This window comes from Ceratotherium simum, chromosome 6 (genome assembly GCF_057802395.1).
Source record: "Ceratotherium simum simum isolate JZ-2026a chromosome 6, ASM5780239v1, whole genome shotgun sequence".
Classification (NCBI taxonomy): domain Eukaryota; kingdom Metazoa; phylum Chordata; class Mammalia; order Perissodactyla; family Rhinocerotidae; genus Ceratotherium; species Ceratotherium simum.
Genome location: NC_141905.1, coordinates 29,755,213 through 29,769,993, shown reverse-complemented (window position 1 = coordinate 29,769,993; position 14,781 = coordinate 29,755,213). Strand labels below are relative to the sequence as shown.

At 56.9% G+C, this 14,781-nt stretch overlaps 2 protein-coding genes across 4 annotated transcripts in view; one reads left to right on the top strand and one right to left on the bottom strand.

Moving 5' to 3' along the window:
- CDH23 (cadherin related 23) overlaps positions 1-14,781 on the top strand; it is a 402,905-nt gene that overhangs the window by 303,781 nt on the left and 84,343 nt on the right. The window contains exons 27-29 of the mRNA XM_087432054.1: positions 253-401; positions 11,101-11,161; positions 11,997-12,145. Coding sequence (XP_087288180.1) covers positions 253-401; positions 11,101-11,161; positions 11,997-12,145 — 359 coding nt within the window. The remainder of the gene's footprint in view (positions 1-252; positions 402-11,100; positions 11,162-11,996; positions 12,146-14,781) is intronic.
- C6H10orf105 (chromosome 6 C10orf105 homolog) lies at positions 1,019-7,283 on the bottom strand. Of its 3 annotated transcripts, none has more exons than XM_087432055.1 (2): positions 7,200-7,283; positions 1,019-3,898 (listed from the first exon to the last, which is right to left on the bottom strand). In XM_087432055.1, the coding sequence occupies exon 2, from the start codon at positions 3,891-3,893 to the stop codon at positions 3,522-3,524; it is 372 nt and encodes a 123-aa protein (XP_087288181.1). In that variant the 5' UTR covers positions 3,894-3,898; positions 7,200-7,283; the 3' UTR covers positions 1,019-3,521. The 3 variants fall into 3 exon arrangements, with proteins under 3 accessions (XP_087288181.1, XP_014640377.1, XP_014640376.1); XM_014784891.2 differs by lacking the exon at positions 7,200-7,283 and adding an exon at positions 6,787-6,947; XM_014784890.2 differs by lacking the exon at positions 7,200-7,283 and adding an exon at positions 5,710-5,811.

The following is a 14,781-nucleotide window of genomic DNA, read 5'->3' as shown; positions in this document are numbered from 1 at the left end:
ATGTTAGCTCAGGGCTGATCTTCCTCACAAAAAATAATAATAATAATAACAGTGCCTGCTTCACAGGCTTGTCGTAAGGACTGCATGAGATAGAATGTGCCTGGGACATAGAAGGTACCGTTAGTGTGATTCCTAATCTGAGGAAAAGGGCCACCCTTGCAGAGGCCAGAGTGGGGGCGTGAACAGGGCACGTGCCCAGGGAATTTGCCCCTCAGGCAGCTGCTGACAGCCCATCCTCCTTCATCTCCACAGACAATGGCCCCGTAGGCAAGCGGCGCACGGGCACGGCCACGGTGTTCGTCACTGTCCTGGATGTGAACGACAACCGGCCCATCTTTCTGCAGAGCAGCTACGAGGCCAGCGTTCCTGAGGACATCCCTGAGGGCCACAGCATCGTGCAGGCAGGTGGCCGTGGCCCCCCGGGGCAGGTGGCAGGCTGGGGGCAAGCAGGGCCACACTCAGCTCCAAGTGCATACACACTCGGTGGCATTGTGGCAGGGAGGGATGGAAACAGGAGAGGGTCCAGCTGCTGCTCTGGAGGTAGCTAGTGCTGTGGGGAATGGGGGACCCAGGCTCCCTCCTCCCTCCTGGGGAGGATAGGCCCCCAGGTTATGTAGTCAAGACAGGGTCCTGGCTCCCGAAAAACAGAAGGAAGGCCTTGGCCCCCCACTCCCTCCCTCCCTCTGTCCCCCATAGCCCTCTCCTCATCCTCCACCCCACCTAGAAGGCCTTTCAGAGCAAAGAGGACATGGAGATGTCACATTTTCCCGGAAAGCAGTTGAGAGGAGAGAGCCAGGGCCCAGCAAGGCCCAGAACAGAGCGGCTTTCACAGGGCGCTTGGCCGAAGCTCCCCTCTCGGGAAGTAAACAGGCACGAGAAGAATAGGCTCCTTTGCCCAGGGAGCAGAAGCAACAGCTCAGAGGGAGAAAGGGGAGGCCCTGAAAATGAGGCTGGGGTGCCCTCCCCCACCCTGCCCTGGAGGCCTCAGTGCTGGATGGGGAGGGAAGCAGGAGTGAATTACCCTCTTCACCAGCTGCGGGGTTTCCCGTGGGTGGAGGCTGAGCCAAACACAGCAAATCTGGGCCTGTTCACTGGGACAGGCTCCCGGGCTTGGGAGGGGCAGAAGCGTGGGAGGCTGGGCGTGTGCCCACCTCCCTGCATTGGGGCCAAGAGGGGGCAGGAGAGGCCCTGAGAGTCCAGGGAGCCAGGGGGATTTGTAAGAGTCTGGTGCTGGTTTCCAAAGAAAGTGGGTGGAGGTTCTCTCCCTCTGGGCCTCAGCTGCTGGGGGCTTGGAGAGCACCCACCCTCCAAAACTGTGGGACCTCTTTCCCCCACACTGCCACTGCTGGCTCCCAGGCAGGTCCCCCAGGACCTCCCTGGGGGCAGATGTAGGGGTGTGGCCAGACCTTTGAGAGCACCCTCCCCACCCCCAGCCTTTCCTTCCCCTTCAGGCCCCAGGGCAGCCTCACCCCCACCCCTGGTCTCCAGGAAGGCCCACTGGCCAGGGGCTGACATGACGACTGACTGCAGGTGGAGTTCATCCTGGGATGACTCAGGGAGACCTGAAGGAGGGAACCAGGAAGAGGTTAACAAGCTGGACGGGAGGGGTCACAAAGCCCTGTGGGAGGAGGCTTGCCCCACTTTCTAACCCGAAGAGTTGGTTTCTATTTACACAATACTCAGCCTGAAATCCTAGAACGCGTGAGTAATATAGGGCAGCCCTCATTCTCCCTGTTTCTCAGGAGAAATTCAGGCACTGGTGACTTCTCCAAGGCGCTGGAAGGAAGCTGCTGGCCTCACTTTGGCATCAGACTGGCCTGGAAGGCAGGCACAGTGGGCCTGTCCGTCAGAGCCTGCTTGGAGAGAAGGCTTCTCTGTAGGGGTGTCCAAGGGAAGACGAGGGCTCCCCCAGGACTCCTTCAGCTTTGAGGGGTGGGGACACCCCAGACTGGGCCACCCTGCAAGCAGTAAAGAGAGGCCCCGTACTTCCGTGCCCGGAGCTGGTGAGGCAGAGTGAGGGGTTGGACACAGTCTCTCTCTCTGCGAGCTCCCAGGCTTGTAGGAAGAAGAAGACACAAACAAGGATGACCCACCCCGCCAAGAGGAAGTGATCCCTGTCCTTCCTCCCAGGGGTGTGATGAGGAGGGGCAGTGCCAGGCAGGAGGTGGCTTTCAGCTGGATAGCAAAGAGGGCTTCACAGAGGGCATGCCGTGTGAAGCATAACCCACAGCCAGGCCGGGACAGGTAGTTCAGTTTGCCTGGAGTCCTGGGTCAAGATGAGGCTAGAAAGATAGTTTGAAGCCAGTGCCCAGTGGGCGCCAAAGGCCAGACTAAGGAGTTCTGGCTTTATCCAGCGAGCAGTAGGAAGCCAGTGAAGGTTTTGGAGCTGGGGAGTGGAAAAACCGGAGTTCACACTTGATAAGACTTGGCTAGCTGCACTATGGGTCACAGCGGGGTGGGATGGGGCAGCCCTGGGTGGGGCACAAGGTGGCCCTGGCCAGCTGACTCTCTGGGGCAGGAACGAGGCGGCTCAGTCGCCCTCTACCCACTCTCCAAATTTAGGACCCAACCAAAGTGTTTGGCCCTGGCCTTGGGAGGAAAGGTTGAGGGTGTGGGATTCTGAGAAGCCCATCCTAGGGTGGGATTGCTTTGACAGGTACCCAGTCAACGAAGCAATTGCCAAAAACACAGATAGCACACCTGAGGTCCCCCAGCTGTCCTGGAGGGCTCAGGACCCTCCCTCCTGAGGAGCTACTATGGTGTGTCCTCAGAGCCCAGGTGGCATCACCTCCAGCTGCTGGCAGTGCCTCCTGCCGCTCTGACACAGCACCAGTCCTGGCCTCTGCAAGGAGCTTCTTAACCCATTCTCAGCCCCTTCGTGGTCCATCTTGACGTGGGTGCATTGAAGGGGGGCCGCCGAGATGGCTGCCAGGATTGTGATTGGTAGGCAGTGCTGAGGGCCCCCTGCTTGCCCCTCCTCCCAGCAGGCACCCAGGCTTCAGATCCACCACAAGGGTGCTGGCTGCTCCCATGGATTACTGGGCGAATGCTGGCAGGCTAAGGAAATCCGCAGAGAGAAGTCCCTGGGTTCGCTTTTGCCTTGGGCACTGAGTTGGCACAGAGAACAGGACAGTACCTTGATCCCAGTGTGGGCTATTTCGCTTGGCTGGAGGGAAGCTTTGGCCATTCGGCAACCAGCACTGGAATCCGAGCTGGGCTTTGGCACCTGCAGGTGGGCAGGGCTTCTGCCGGGAGACTCGGGCTGAGGGTCTGGATAGCTGCAGGTGCTCAGTAATTGGGCCAGTAGTCTTGCAGCAGCCACAGCTAGAGGTTCTGCAGAGAGGAAGGTATTCTTCCAGGGCCACCTCTGGGAGAGGCCGTGGGCCTGCTACACAGGGAACCACTGGGCGTGGGCGTGTGGCCCAGGTTGCTTGGGCTGCTGTCCTCCTGCAGTCTGTGGTGCCAGGCTCTGTCTGAGGCAGGAGGATCCAGGGTGGATCCTGGATGGGAGGGACACCCCATCACATCTTGGTAGATTCCGTGCAGTCACAGTCGTGGTTGTCATCACAGTCCGGCAGGGGATGTCGAGGAGTGGGCCGGCCACGCCGGAAGCTGTGCAGGGAGCGGCGCAAGGAGCCCAGGCGCTTCCAGAGCCGGAGCTGGGGCTCGCTGGGGCTCCCAGGGTGGTGGGGCATGCACTCGCGAGCCTGGCGGCGGCTCGGGTCCAGTGCAGTGGGCTTGCAGAGGATCATGAACAGCAGACAGGTGGTCAGCAGGAGGAAGATGCAGGCCAGGGCAAAGAGCACGGGGAGGAGGTCAGCAGCCTCCGTGGGGCTCCCCGGAGTGACGGGAGCTGTGAGGAAGGCGAGGGGGCTGGGCCCCTCTGTGCTCATGGCTCCTGCAACAGGAATGGGACAGAAGCTCAGAGGCAAATCAGCTGGAGCCTGGGCTGGGGAGGGGGCACTATTGCTGGGGGCTGGGCACTGCTAAACCGGCTGCAGAGAGCATCATGGCCATTTCACAGGTAACAACAAAGAGGCCCAGAGATGTGACAAGTCCAAGGTCACACAGCAGGTAAGTAATGGAGCTGGGCCTGAACTCTGATCCTCTTTCTGCTACATGCCCCTGCCCCCCTGCCATGGAGGAGACAGGAGGGTAATGCCTTCTGGATGAATTACAATGGAGGCTTAGACCTGAAGACTTGAGATCTAAGACCAACTCATCAATAAGTGGCTCTGTAATCAGGAACGAGTCATAGATTATAGGATGCTACACCTGGCAAGGACCCTGGCAATTCTCTAATAAGCCGCCAACTGGGGGCCCACCGGTGTGTTTCATTGCTTCCTTGTAGTGCTTTTATAAATTTAATTGTGAATATTTAAAAAACACAAAAACTAAAAGATTTCACATAAATATCTGAACGTCTGGCTTCTCTTGAAATTTCAGAATTTCAGCAGTGGCAACATGGGACCAGTTGCTGCCTGGCACCAGTGGCTGGGGCTGAGCGGAAGCTGCCCCCTTTAGACAGGGCTCTGGCCCCCAGCTCGCTGCACTCCCCCGCAGGCCCACCGCACACCTCACCTCACCTGCCTGGCCCCCTGGCCGTTCCTGTTGGTGCTTCCTGATACAGTCCAGCCTGCTCCCGTGACAAGAGAAGAAACTGAGGCCCAAGCAAGGAGGCCAAGCCCAAGGCCACACTGTGAGCCAGAGGCCAAGCAAAGAGCAGAATCAGGTTTCCCAACTTCTGGCCCTGTGGCCTTGCCCCCCCCTCTGGCTCCCAACCCTCTCTCAAGGCTCGCTGAGCTGCTCCGAGAACAGGTGGGAGATAACTCACAGCAACAAACAGAGTTCACGAGGTGGGGCTCGAAACCTGCCCAGAGACACCAGTCACCTGTTGTCACTTAAGATCATCCCACTAGAGGGAGCATGACAGACGGTCCTTGGAGATGGACAGTCAGGCTGAGCTTCTGGTTGAATGTGTCTGGGGTTGCAAATAAAAAGGCTCGCAGAGCCTGGCTGGTGGATAATGCATGACCAGGGAGGACAGGTGGGCGGGTCTACCCGGAGCGCTGGCTGGGCCCTCCCGAGGAGCTGCAGGAGCCTCGGCTGGGCTGATGGCACGCCAGAATGCCGGCGTGCAGGCCCGGGCAGTCGGCTCTTATGCTTTCCCAGGAGCGGCCAGGAATCTGGATTTTTAGGCAAACGTTGCTGATGTTTAAATTTTGGCAACTAATTCAAATTTGGTTAAGGCAAGAGAGAAAACAAAACAAAACACTGCAGAGGCCAAACAAACTTGATTCCAAAAATATTTGTAATGAATTTTCAAATATTTAAAACACTACGACAGGCCGAACAAAACATGTAAGCAGGATACATCCAGCTTGCAGGCCAGCATGTGTGATCTTTGATTTCTAGAAACACAGGACAGGAAATCCAAAAAAAGGTCTAATAGAAAATAATCATTTATCTCTCTTTGGCCTGGGAGCCGTTCATGCCACTGGGGATAGCAGGTTGCTGTCCTTTTCCCAGCTCGCAGCTTAGTCTAACAGTGGAGTTTCCAGCACCAACACTCAGCAGGAGGAAGCCCTTCAAATCATGCCCATGCTCTGCATGTGGGCCACAGAGTCCCCGTCAGTGGGCAGTGGGGAGTAGAGAGTGGCCACCCAGCCGCCACCCTCCTGAGCCCCTGTCCCCACCCCAGACACTCACCAGCAGCCGCAGGACCCATCTCCGGGCTCCCTCCGCCCAGCCTCCTTTCTGCATGCAACCTCACCCTGTGCCCAGCTGACCGAGGGCATTCAGTGCACCCCACCCCACTCCCACCCATTCTCTGCTACCACTCCTTCCAGCATTTCCAGACAGAACACGACCCCTCCTAGCTCCCAGCTGGAAACTTTGATGCCTGTCTAACTGCCCAGGGCCGCCGCTTTTCAGGCATTGGGCCTAGAGAGCGCATCTCTGACCCGGCAGTCACAGCCTTGTGTGGTTTGGCCTTTCCTTGAATCTGAGCAGGAAGGAGGCTGGGGTGCGCCCACGGCCATCTCCCATGGGGAGGAAAATGGCGGTTCCTCTATCCTACCCCGGGCAGTGCTTGGCTGAGAGTAAGAAAAGAGCATTCTGAAATGGGAGGTCTCGATCCTTCCAGGCCTAATGTCATTTCAAGGCCTTCACGTGCATCTGGAGACCCTATCAGGCTAGCAAAGCAGGTCCAGGCTTCAGCCCTTGGGGACACGCTTTCATAAAAAGATAAGTGAGGCTATAATTAGCGTCTGAGTAGTTCCCTTGGAAGCAAGAGATTCCAAAGTGCTTGAAAACATCAAGCCGCCCTCCTGGAACACACAGCAAGGCCAGCTGCCAGGCCCCCTTGACACTCCCTCTGACTAGCCAACAAGGGCCAGCTGGTTCCGGGAAAAGGCGGCCTCCACCAGACCAAGGCTAGGAATCGTCCTGGGGGCAGTTGAAGCCTCTCTCTGCCTGCTGGAGCCCAGGGCATGCCCCAGGCCCTGCTCTGGATATCTCTCTGCAAGCTCAGTCTAGAACCTTCTTTCTTCCCTCAGAGGTCCGTAGAGCAGGGCTTATGAGCAGAGGGCACTGACCTCAGAGCACATCTTTCTGTGTGGCCTCGGCCTAGCCACTGCCCTTCACTGGGCCTTGTTTCCACTCTCTACTAAAGCAGAGGGATTCCCCAGGTCTGAGCGCACCCACACATCCTCCCCAGAGTACCCCAGCAAGGGTCTGGCCCCACTTTCCTCACTGAGCCTACTCCTGCAGCCCCCAAGCACTGACCTCGGAGCCAGCCCTCAGTAGTTCCGAGCTGGGAGGAGAGGTCTTCTCAGCTGTCCAAGGGAGGCCCAAGAAGCACCAGGTGCCACCCAGGACCCCAATCCTCCCTGGGCTCTGCCGTGCCCTGAGCCCTCAGCCAGGCCGGGCAGACTGGGCTGTCTCCCCTCACTCTCTAGCTAGACCTGGCTTTGTCTGGAAGAGTTTGGGCCCTGCCTTTTGGGAGGGGACAGCCAAGAGGGTAGGGATGGCAACTGGGCTGGGAAGAGGGAGAGGCGAGCCGTGCAGAGGAGCCCGGGTGCTCCTGAGCCTTGCCACGGTCTCACTCCAGCCTGTCTCCTTGGAGCCCTCTCAGGGGTGGAGGCGCTGGGGCGACACAGGGGGAGAGTTTCACTGCCTTTGCGGCCCCAGGCGCTCACCTTCCCCCTTGGACGTTGAATGGTACAGTCGGGCGGCAGCCAGCAGTCCGCTATTCAGTGCCTGCCAGCCTCCAGGTTACCGGGGAGAGGGTAGCCGCGCAGCGGGGAGGAACAGGAAGAAAGATGGGCCCTGGCGGCCCCTGAGGCCCCTCCTCGCTTCCTGCGGCGTCCCTGGGTGCCTCACCTTCCAGGCTTCTCCCTCAGCTTCCCAGAAAAGCACCTTCCTTTTGATGGTGTCTGGCTGCAGAAGGGAGGGGTGAGGGGCATTTTCAAAGGTCAAAGAGATCACAGGGCAGAAAGCACAGGATGGAGGGACAGCCAAGGCTGTGCTCCTCAAGTTTGGGTGGGCCATTGGAGACCCTCCAGGCGGTGGTTCTACACACACACGCACACACACACACATATGTGTCCCCCTCCCCCAGCTTCCTTTCTTCCTGGAAGCCAGAGCTTCCCTGGTAACCAGCTGCCTGCTTAGGAGCCTAAGCCTTAAGCAGCTTCCCCATCAGGGACTCCTAAGCTCCCAGAAATACAACACAGTGGGGGAGTTGTGGCTCTGCCCCACACCTGAGCCTGGGGCCCACCCCATTCTTTGGAGACCCAGTTTTTGGTATTTAGCTCTTCCCTCCTGCCTTTAGCCCTTGACTACAGAGAAGCATCCTCTGCACATCCCCAAATGGATGGGAGCCTTCCGTGGACCGTCAAAGTCCATTAGATGATTGAGGGGTCATCACATCCAGCCCCCTCTCTCTCAGATGATGAAAATGAGGTCCAGAGAGATGTGGCCTGGCCAGGGTCACCCATCAAGTTAGTGGGGGTGGGGATTTGGTGCTTCCCCCTCAAAAGGGTGGGCAGGCATGGGTAGCAGGCATCTGGTGCTGTGAGCAGCATCAGCCTAAAGATGTTCCCGATACCCAGAGCCCCCACTGGGATTCCTGCATCTTACCTCCCTCCCTTCACTGCCCCTCACTTTCCTTAACCTTCTTTACCCAACCTGTCTGGACACCTCATCTGTGGCCCCTGTTCTCCTGAGATGGCAGGAGGCAAAGCTCCCAGGGTGGTGCAGGCTGCTGGGGGTGGGGAGCATCAAGAAAATCTCACCATGGATAGAGATACCCAAGGGCATCCTCTGGACAGCTCAGCCCTCTCGCCCATCCTGATTCCTTCCAGATCTGGACTGTTGAAGCATTCCAGTACATCCCTCTGTCTTCTAGCTCTTAAGACTTCTCAGGGAGGGGGAGCAGAAGAACTTCACAGCAAGGGGCAACCCAGCCATCCCCTCTCCAGTATAAATCAAGAGGGCCTGCCAGGAGGTGGCATAACTCAAAATGTCCAACCTTCTACATCTATCTTTGTGCCAGGCACCAGACAAGATGCTTTGCAGAGATTATTTCTAACCTTCCCATCAACCCTGCAAGGTTAGTTATCATTGTGCCCATTCTACAAATAAGGAAACTGAGGCTCAAGGGGGTTAAGTTACTCATCCATGGTCATATAGCCAGGAAGTGACAAAGCCAAGATTCACACTTGGGTCAGCCTGACCCAGACCCCTTGTTCCTTTCATTCCAACATACTTCCCCTCCTCCCAACCATCAACACACTTTTCAAAATCCTTAGACACACTTACCTCAGCCCCTGGGTGCCCGAGTCTGAGCAGGCCAGCACCTGCTGCCAGGCGCATCGTTCTCGTACTAGCCTCCATTCTGTCCTTTCTGTGCTCCACGTTCTGCTGAGGCTCCCACTGCCCCAGAGAGAAAGATCTTTTGCTATTCATTGAGGCTTTGTTCCACCCATCCAGCCACATCCTTCTGCTGTGTCCCAGTATGAATCCTTTACTCCAGACAGAGTGAGGTCCCAGGCCCTTGCTCAGCCCACCTCAGCAGCCTCTGCTTTCGCTCACACTGTTTCCTGGCCGGAATATTCTTCCCAACCCTCTCTGCTAAGCCAGGTCCTTCCCATCCTTCCAAACCCAACTCCTCCTATGGAAACCTTTGGCAATCCATTCCTTGATGGCCTCTGCTTTCTAGATCTTTGCAAGTAGGCTTCATCCCCCTCTTCTCTGGATCCCCCATGGTGCCTGGCCTAGGGCTGTGCACACAGCAGGCACTTGTCAGAAGCTGTCCAATGGGCCAAGATGGGAGAGGCTGCATTAGGGCTTCAGGGGCAGGAAACAAAAACTCAGTGCAAATTCACTTGGACAGAAGAGGAAGTGTGCTGGAGAGATGCTGGGATACCCCTCAGAGTCAAAGGAAGAGTCAAACCGGGAAAGGTGGAGATGCAGCTGGGCCTCTGGCATCACTGGGACCAAGGACCCAAATACTGCAGTGCTCTGTGCTGTGCGTCCTTCACCTCTGTTTGCTGAATATCAGCTTTATTAGCTCTCACCAGAGATCTGCTACTAAGTCATTCACATATTCATTCAACAAATACTGACCTTGCTCTGTGCCAGGGTCATTGTTCTAAAGACGAGGGATGTAGCATTGGACAAAGCCCCGTCTTTCCAGAGGGATATAGACAGTAAGCAAAGATACAGTGTATCAGAGGCTCATGGGGGTAGGAGAAGCCAGGGTACTGGAGTGGGGGCTCCAATTTCATATAGAATGGTCAAGGAATGCCTTATGAGAGATGACATTTAGCAGAGACCTGAGGAGATGAGAGAGTGAACATGCAGATATCTGGAGGGAGAGCTGGCCAGGAGAAGGAAACAGTGAAGGCAGAAGCCCTGACGCCGGCTGCACTTGGTGTTCAAGAAATAGCAAGGAGACCGGCATGGCTAGGGCAGAGTTAGTGAGGAGGGAGTGGTGGAAGATGAGCTCAGACACTCCCACTTCTTACCACCAGGAAGACCGCTCACTCTTTCTCTGGGCCCAAGGTCCAAAATCCCAGAGAAGGATGTGATTGGCCCAGTTTTGATCAGGTGCCCTCTTCTGGACCAGTCACTGCTGGCCATGGTCAGTAAGAACCTGGCAGCCCCAGTGCACACCACAGGGTTGAAGTGAGAGGTGGAGAGAAGAGGGGGATCCAGAAGAAGTGGGAGGGTCCAGGGTGTTATGAAGCAATTCACCACAAATCATACAGACAACACACCGTGGCCCTGCGGGCGTCTTCCTGCAGTGGGGGTGTTCTCTACTTGTTTCAGGCGTGCAGTGGCAGAGCAGGTGTTCAGTTCTTGGTTTGACAGGACTCACCTTGGCGCTGGCTGTGGCTCTGCCAACAGCCTTAAGGCTGGACTTCTTGTAAAAAGGGCTAAGTGCTGGGCAGTTCTCAGAGTGAGAACAACACACCCCCAAGTCCCACCAGAGACGGTACATAAGCCTGAGATACAGCCAAGCAAGCCGGGGTGATGGAAACTAGACTGGAGCGATCGTGTGAGTGAATGAATATGGAGCTGTCCTTTGGGAGGTGGGATTTCTGGGTTTCCACAAAGTGGCCGTTACAGTAGACAGTGCCCGGCTGGGACCCAGTATGGCCAGAATGGCTTCACACCAAAGAGGTGTGGGCAGGAAGCAGCACCCCAGGTGAGGCTCCTGGGATCTCAGCAGGCGAAGGAGGGGACCGTGGAGGTGTGGGCTGACCTAGTCAAGGCTGGATCCAGAGAGCCATGGTGCCATCACCACCTTCTCCCCCATCCTCCCCAAGAACCTGAAGGAGAATCAGGGAGTAGAGGGGGCAGGTCCCCCACCACAGACAGGGCAGCACAGAGCCATCAACAATCAGGTGTCCTCCTGGGGAATGAGAAAGACAGACAGGTCCCTCTCCTCTTCCATACCCCCAGCTCTGTAGGAAACCACAGGTTTGGGCAAGACAGGTGGGGGTGGTGTGGAGGGAAGAAGAGAGGCACCAGAAACTTCTCTCCCTGTGGGGTGGAATTCAAGGAGTGATGGCATGTCTCATTCTCCCTCAGCTAAAAGCCACAGATGCCGACGAGGGCGAGTTTGGGCGTGTGTGGTACCGCATCCTTCACGGTGAGTGGGCTGCCCTGGGATGGCGAGGGCCGGCCTTCCTGCCCTTAGGATGGCAGAGCATCTCTGGGCTGCCAAGGGAGCCCTAAGCACTGTACACACAGGTGGGCCAGAGGGAGGAAACGGGGCCATTCTCCAATCATTGGCCCCAAGTTGGATGTCTGTTAAGTGAGGGTGCTTCATCTGGTTGCTATGTTCCTGAAGTTTCTCATGTCCCACAGTGGGATAGCACCCTGATGGGGAGGGGGAGTTTGAGTCTTATTGGACCATCTAGAATCACGTGACCATCCCTGAACCAATCACTATGGCCAGAGTCTAAAATATACCAATCTGCCCCCTCCTGGAATCAAGGGTGAAATCACTCCTACACTAAGCACATGGACTGAGAGTGGAGGAGGGTGGATCCCCAAAGGAATATCAGGGTGCTATTACCGTAAGACGGTGGAGTGGACGCTGGACCAGCCCAGAGATGTCCACAAAATCCTTGATTCAGCCACCTACAGAGAACTTGGTTTTGGTTCCTCTTTTTGTAGTGCCCCAGATCCCTCTGAAGTATTGAACCCACTGACACCTCTGGATATGGGGGTCTCAGGGGACTCCCCCAGGCTTCCCATAAGGAGGGTATAAGGTGGGCTTCTGCCCCCTCCCTCAAATCCTGCCAGGCCAGGGCAGCAGGAGGCAGAGGTCTCTTTGCCATTGTGGGCTTTGGCCAATCTCCCAAGACCTTTGGGCAGAGTCAGCATTCTGGGGGTCTGGACCCCCCTCGTTTCCCCCCACATTCCCACAGGCATCATGCTCCAGGACAGAGCCCATGCATCTCCTCTGTCTCTCCACACAGGTAACCATGGCAACAACTTCCGGATCCACGTCAGCAATGGGCTCCTGATGCGCGGGCCCCGGCCCCTGGACCGGGAGCGGAACTCGTCCCACGTGCTGGTAGTGGAGGCCTACAACCATGACCTGGGCCCCATGCGGAGCTCCGTCAGGGTGAGGCTGGGGGCGGGCGGCGGCTCGCAGATAGCCAGTCAGCAGGTTGTGAAGCCCTGCATCCCCTTCAGTGCTGACCTCAGGGCTGGGCCCAGGCCACAGCTGGACCGGAGGTAGCCACCAGCTGGGGCCCAGGGCGGGCAGGGCTACCACTGGTTCAGGTGCTGAAAGACACCTGGAGCTAGGGGTGCGGTGGGGGGTGCCCCAGGCTCAGCGCAGCTTGGGATCTTGGACGTGTTGTTTTGCTCTGAGCCTCAGTTTCTCCAGACGTGGAAGGAGGCCAATGATACTGATGTCTGTCCACGGGATGAAAGAAGTGTCCTTCCTGTGCTAACCCCTATACCCACACAGCTCTCGAGGGTCAGCTGAGGAAATCTCACACATCTGATCTTGGAAATGTAGATGTTGTCACCTACATTTTACAAATGAGGAAACTGAGGCACAGAGAAGTTGCTAGTGATAGAACCAGGACTTGAGCCCGGGTCTTGTGAGTCCAAGTCCAGTGCTCCTTCCACTGGAAGTGTCCCCAAATATTCCAGTCACCACTTCCCGCTGCCCCATCAATTATATTCTTTTCTGCCCACCCTCACTCACCTCGGGCCTCTCCCCTTACAGCTTAATCCTCCTGAAAGGTCCAAAACACACACAAATATTCCCCGGGCTGGGCCAGTTTAGGCACTCTCCCACCTGGTGGCAGGGGGATGACTGAGATGAATGAGATCACCTCTCAAGGTCGCCCCCACTGCCCCCCAACTGAACACTCAGCAGCTCACAGCCCCTTCCCCTAAACCAGGTGGAAAGTGAGTCAGCCCCCAGAGGTGAAGAGTGGGAGGGAGATGGGAAAAGTCGGGGTGGGGAGCAAGCAGGGACTTTTACCCAGAACTGAGTGAGGCAGAATCGGCTCCTCTTATCAGCCCCATCTCCACCCCGCTGTTTCCCCGGGCTGGAAACAATGAACGGATACCTGCCTGGGGCCACCATCATGAGGGACGTGCTAAAGAGCAAGTGACTCAGCCTTGGCCCATCTCCCACTGATGCCCCCACTGCTTTGCCCCAGGAAGTGATGGGAAGGGAAACCTGAGTCCTTACAGCTGCCCGTCTGCCCGGGTGGAGATGGCTGAGGGGGTCAGACCCCTTGGGTTTTTATACTTGGGGTTGCTGGGAACTGTTCCAGGGCCCTGGTGACTCAGGGTCAAACAGCATACCCTTACCTGAATGTACACTGAGCAGCCCCACACAGCCCGCTCCCCTGCAGGACTGAATTGCTTATTCCCGTGCTGATCAGTGCACCCATCAGTGCACCCATGTAAGCGCCTGCCCTTTGTGGGCCAGCTTCAGGCCGCAGAGTGACTGACGGCGGCATAGCTCAGGGTGGCTCCCTGGACTTCAAGCTGCCTAACCACAGCCCTCCTGGTGGCCCCCCTCGCTTCCCCACCACCAGGAGCAGGCAGGAACCTCTCTCCAGGGCCTGCTCCTCTCAGGGCCTCAGCATTGTGGCTGCAAACCTTTTTTTAGCCACAGACCTTTTTAAACAAAATGCTGTGCAGCGCCCCAGCGTCCTGTGTAAAATAGATCAAAGCCAGCCTGTGCAAGTCGTGTGAGGGTGGGACACCCAGGACCACACCTGCTCACCATCCTCCTCTGCTCCTCTCCCCATGAACCCTGAGGATAATAAGCCCTCACATCGTACTTACTCTGTGCCAAGCACTTTTCTAAGTGCTTCATGTGCTTGAACTCATTTAATCCTCGTGACAGCCCTAGGAGGTAGGCACTGTTATTATACTCATTTTACAGATGAAGAGATTGAGGCAAAGAAGGATTGGCCGTTGTGTTTAGGGTCCCACAGCGGTAAGAGTAGAGCGGGCTTCACACCCAGGCTGTCAGCTCAGGTCTGTTCTCTTCACCAGCGCACTACGTAGCCTCAGTAATGCTCTTCAAAGTGCAGAGACTGCTGCTGCCTATCCTGAGTCATTTTAAGATGGGCATTTGGTTGCTGGTGCCTGGGGCGGCAGCTTGATGGCCCTTCTTGTACATAGCCCCCACACCCCTGAGCCCCAGGAAAGCTGGGGACCTTCCTGCAGACAGTGTGGGGACTCCAGCTTTGCCCTGGATTCATTTCCCCAACAGCAGCAGAGATGGCTCGCAGGGACCACCCACCTTCCCCAGTTCCTGCTTCAGAGACCACTGGCAGCGCAGAGGAGGGGCAGGGAGCGTGGAGTGAAATGGCCCTCATAGAGACTGGGTGCCTCACGTGCACACTGCGTGTGTGTGCGCACACACATCTCCTGTCTTGTCCCTGTCGGAGGGCACAGCACTGGACAGGAAGTGGGGCTGGTTCTCCAGGGAGCCCCATGGCTCAGTAGCTGAGCCCTCCTGCTCAGCAAGAACTTGGCAGACCTGTGTGTTTCCTGTACATCTGTGCCTCTCAGGTTTGCAAACCACACACCATTTTGCCTCCTGTCACTGCTGCTAAAAACGAGGCTGAAACCAACAAGAGGACAGTGGCATGCAGTCAGCCTCACGGAGGACGGGCCACACCCAGGCTCTATGCCACCTCCCTGCTCTTTATCGTACTGTCAGACCGGCCCTGATTTTAACCCATGATACTTGGAGTCAAGGCCATTTGGACAGACTTG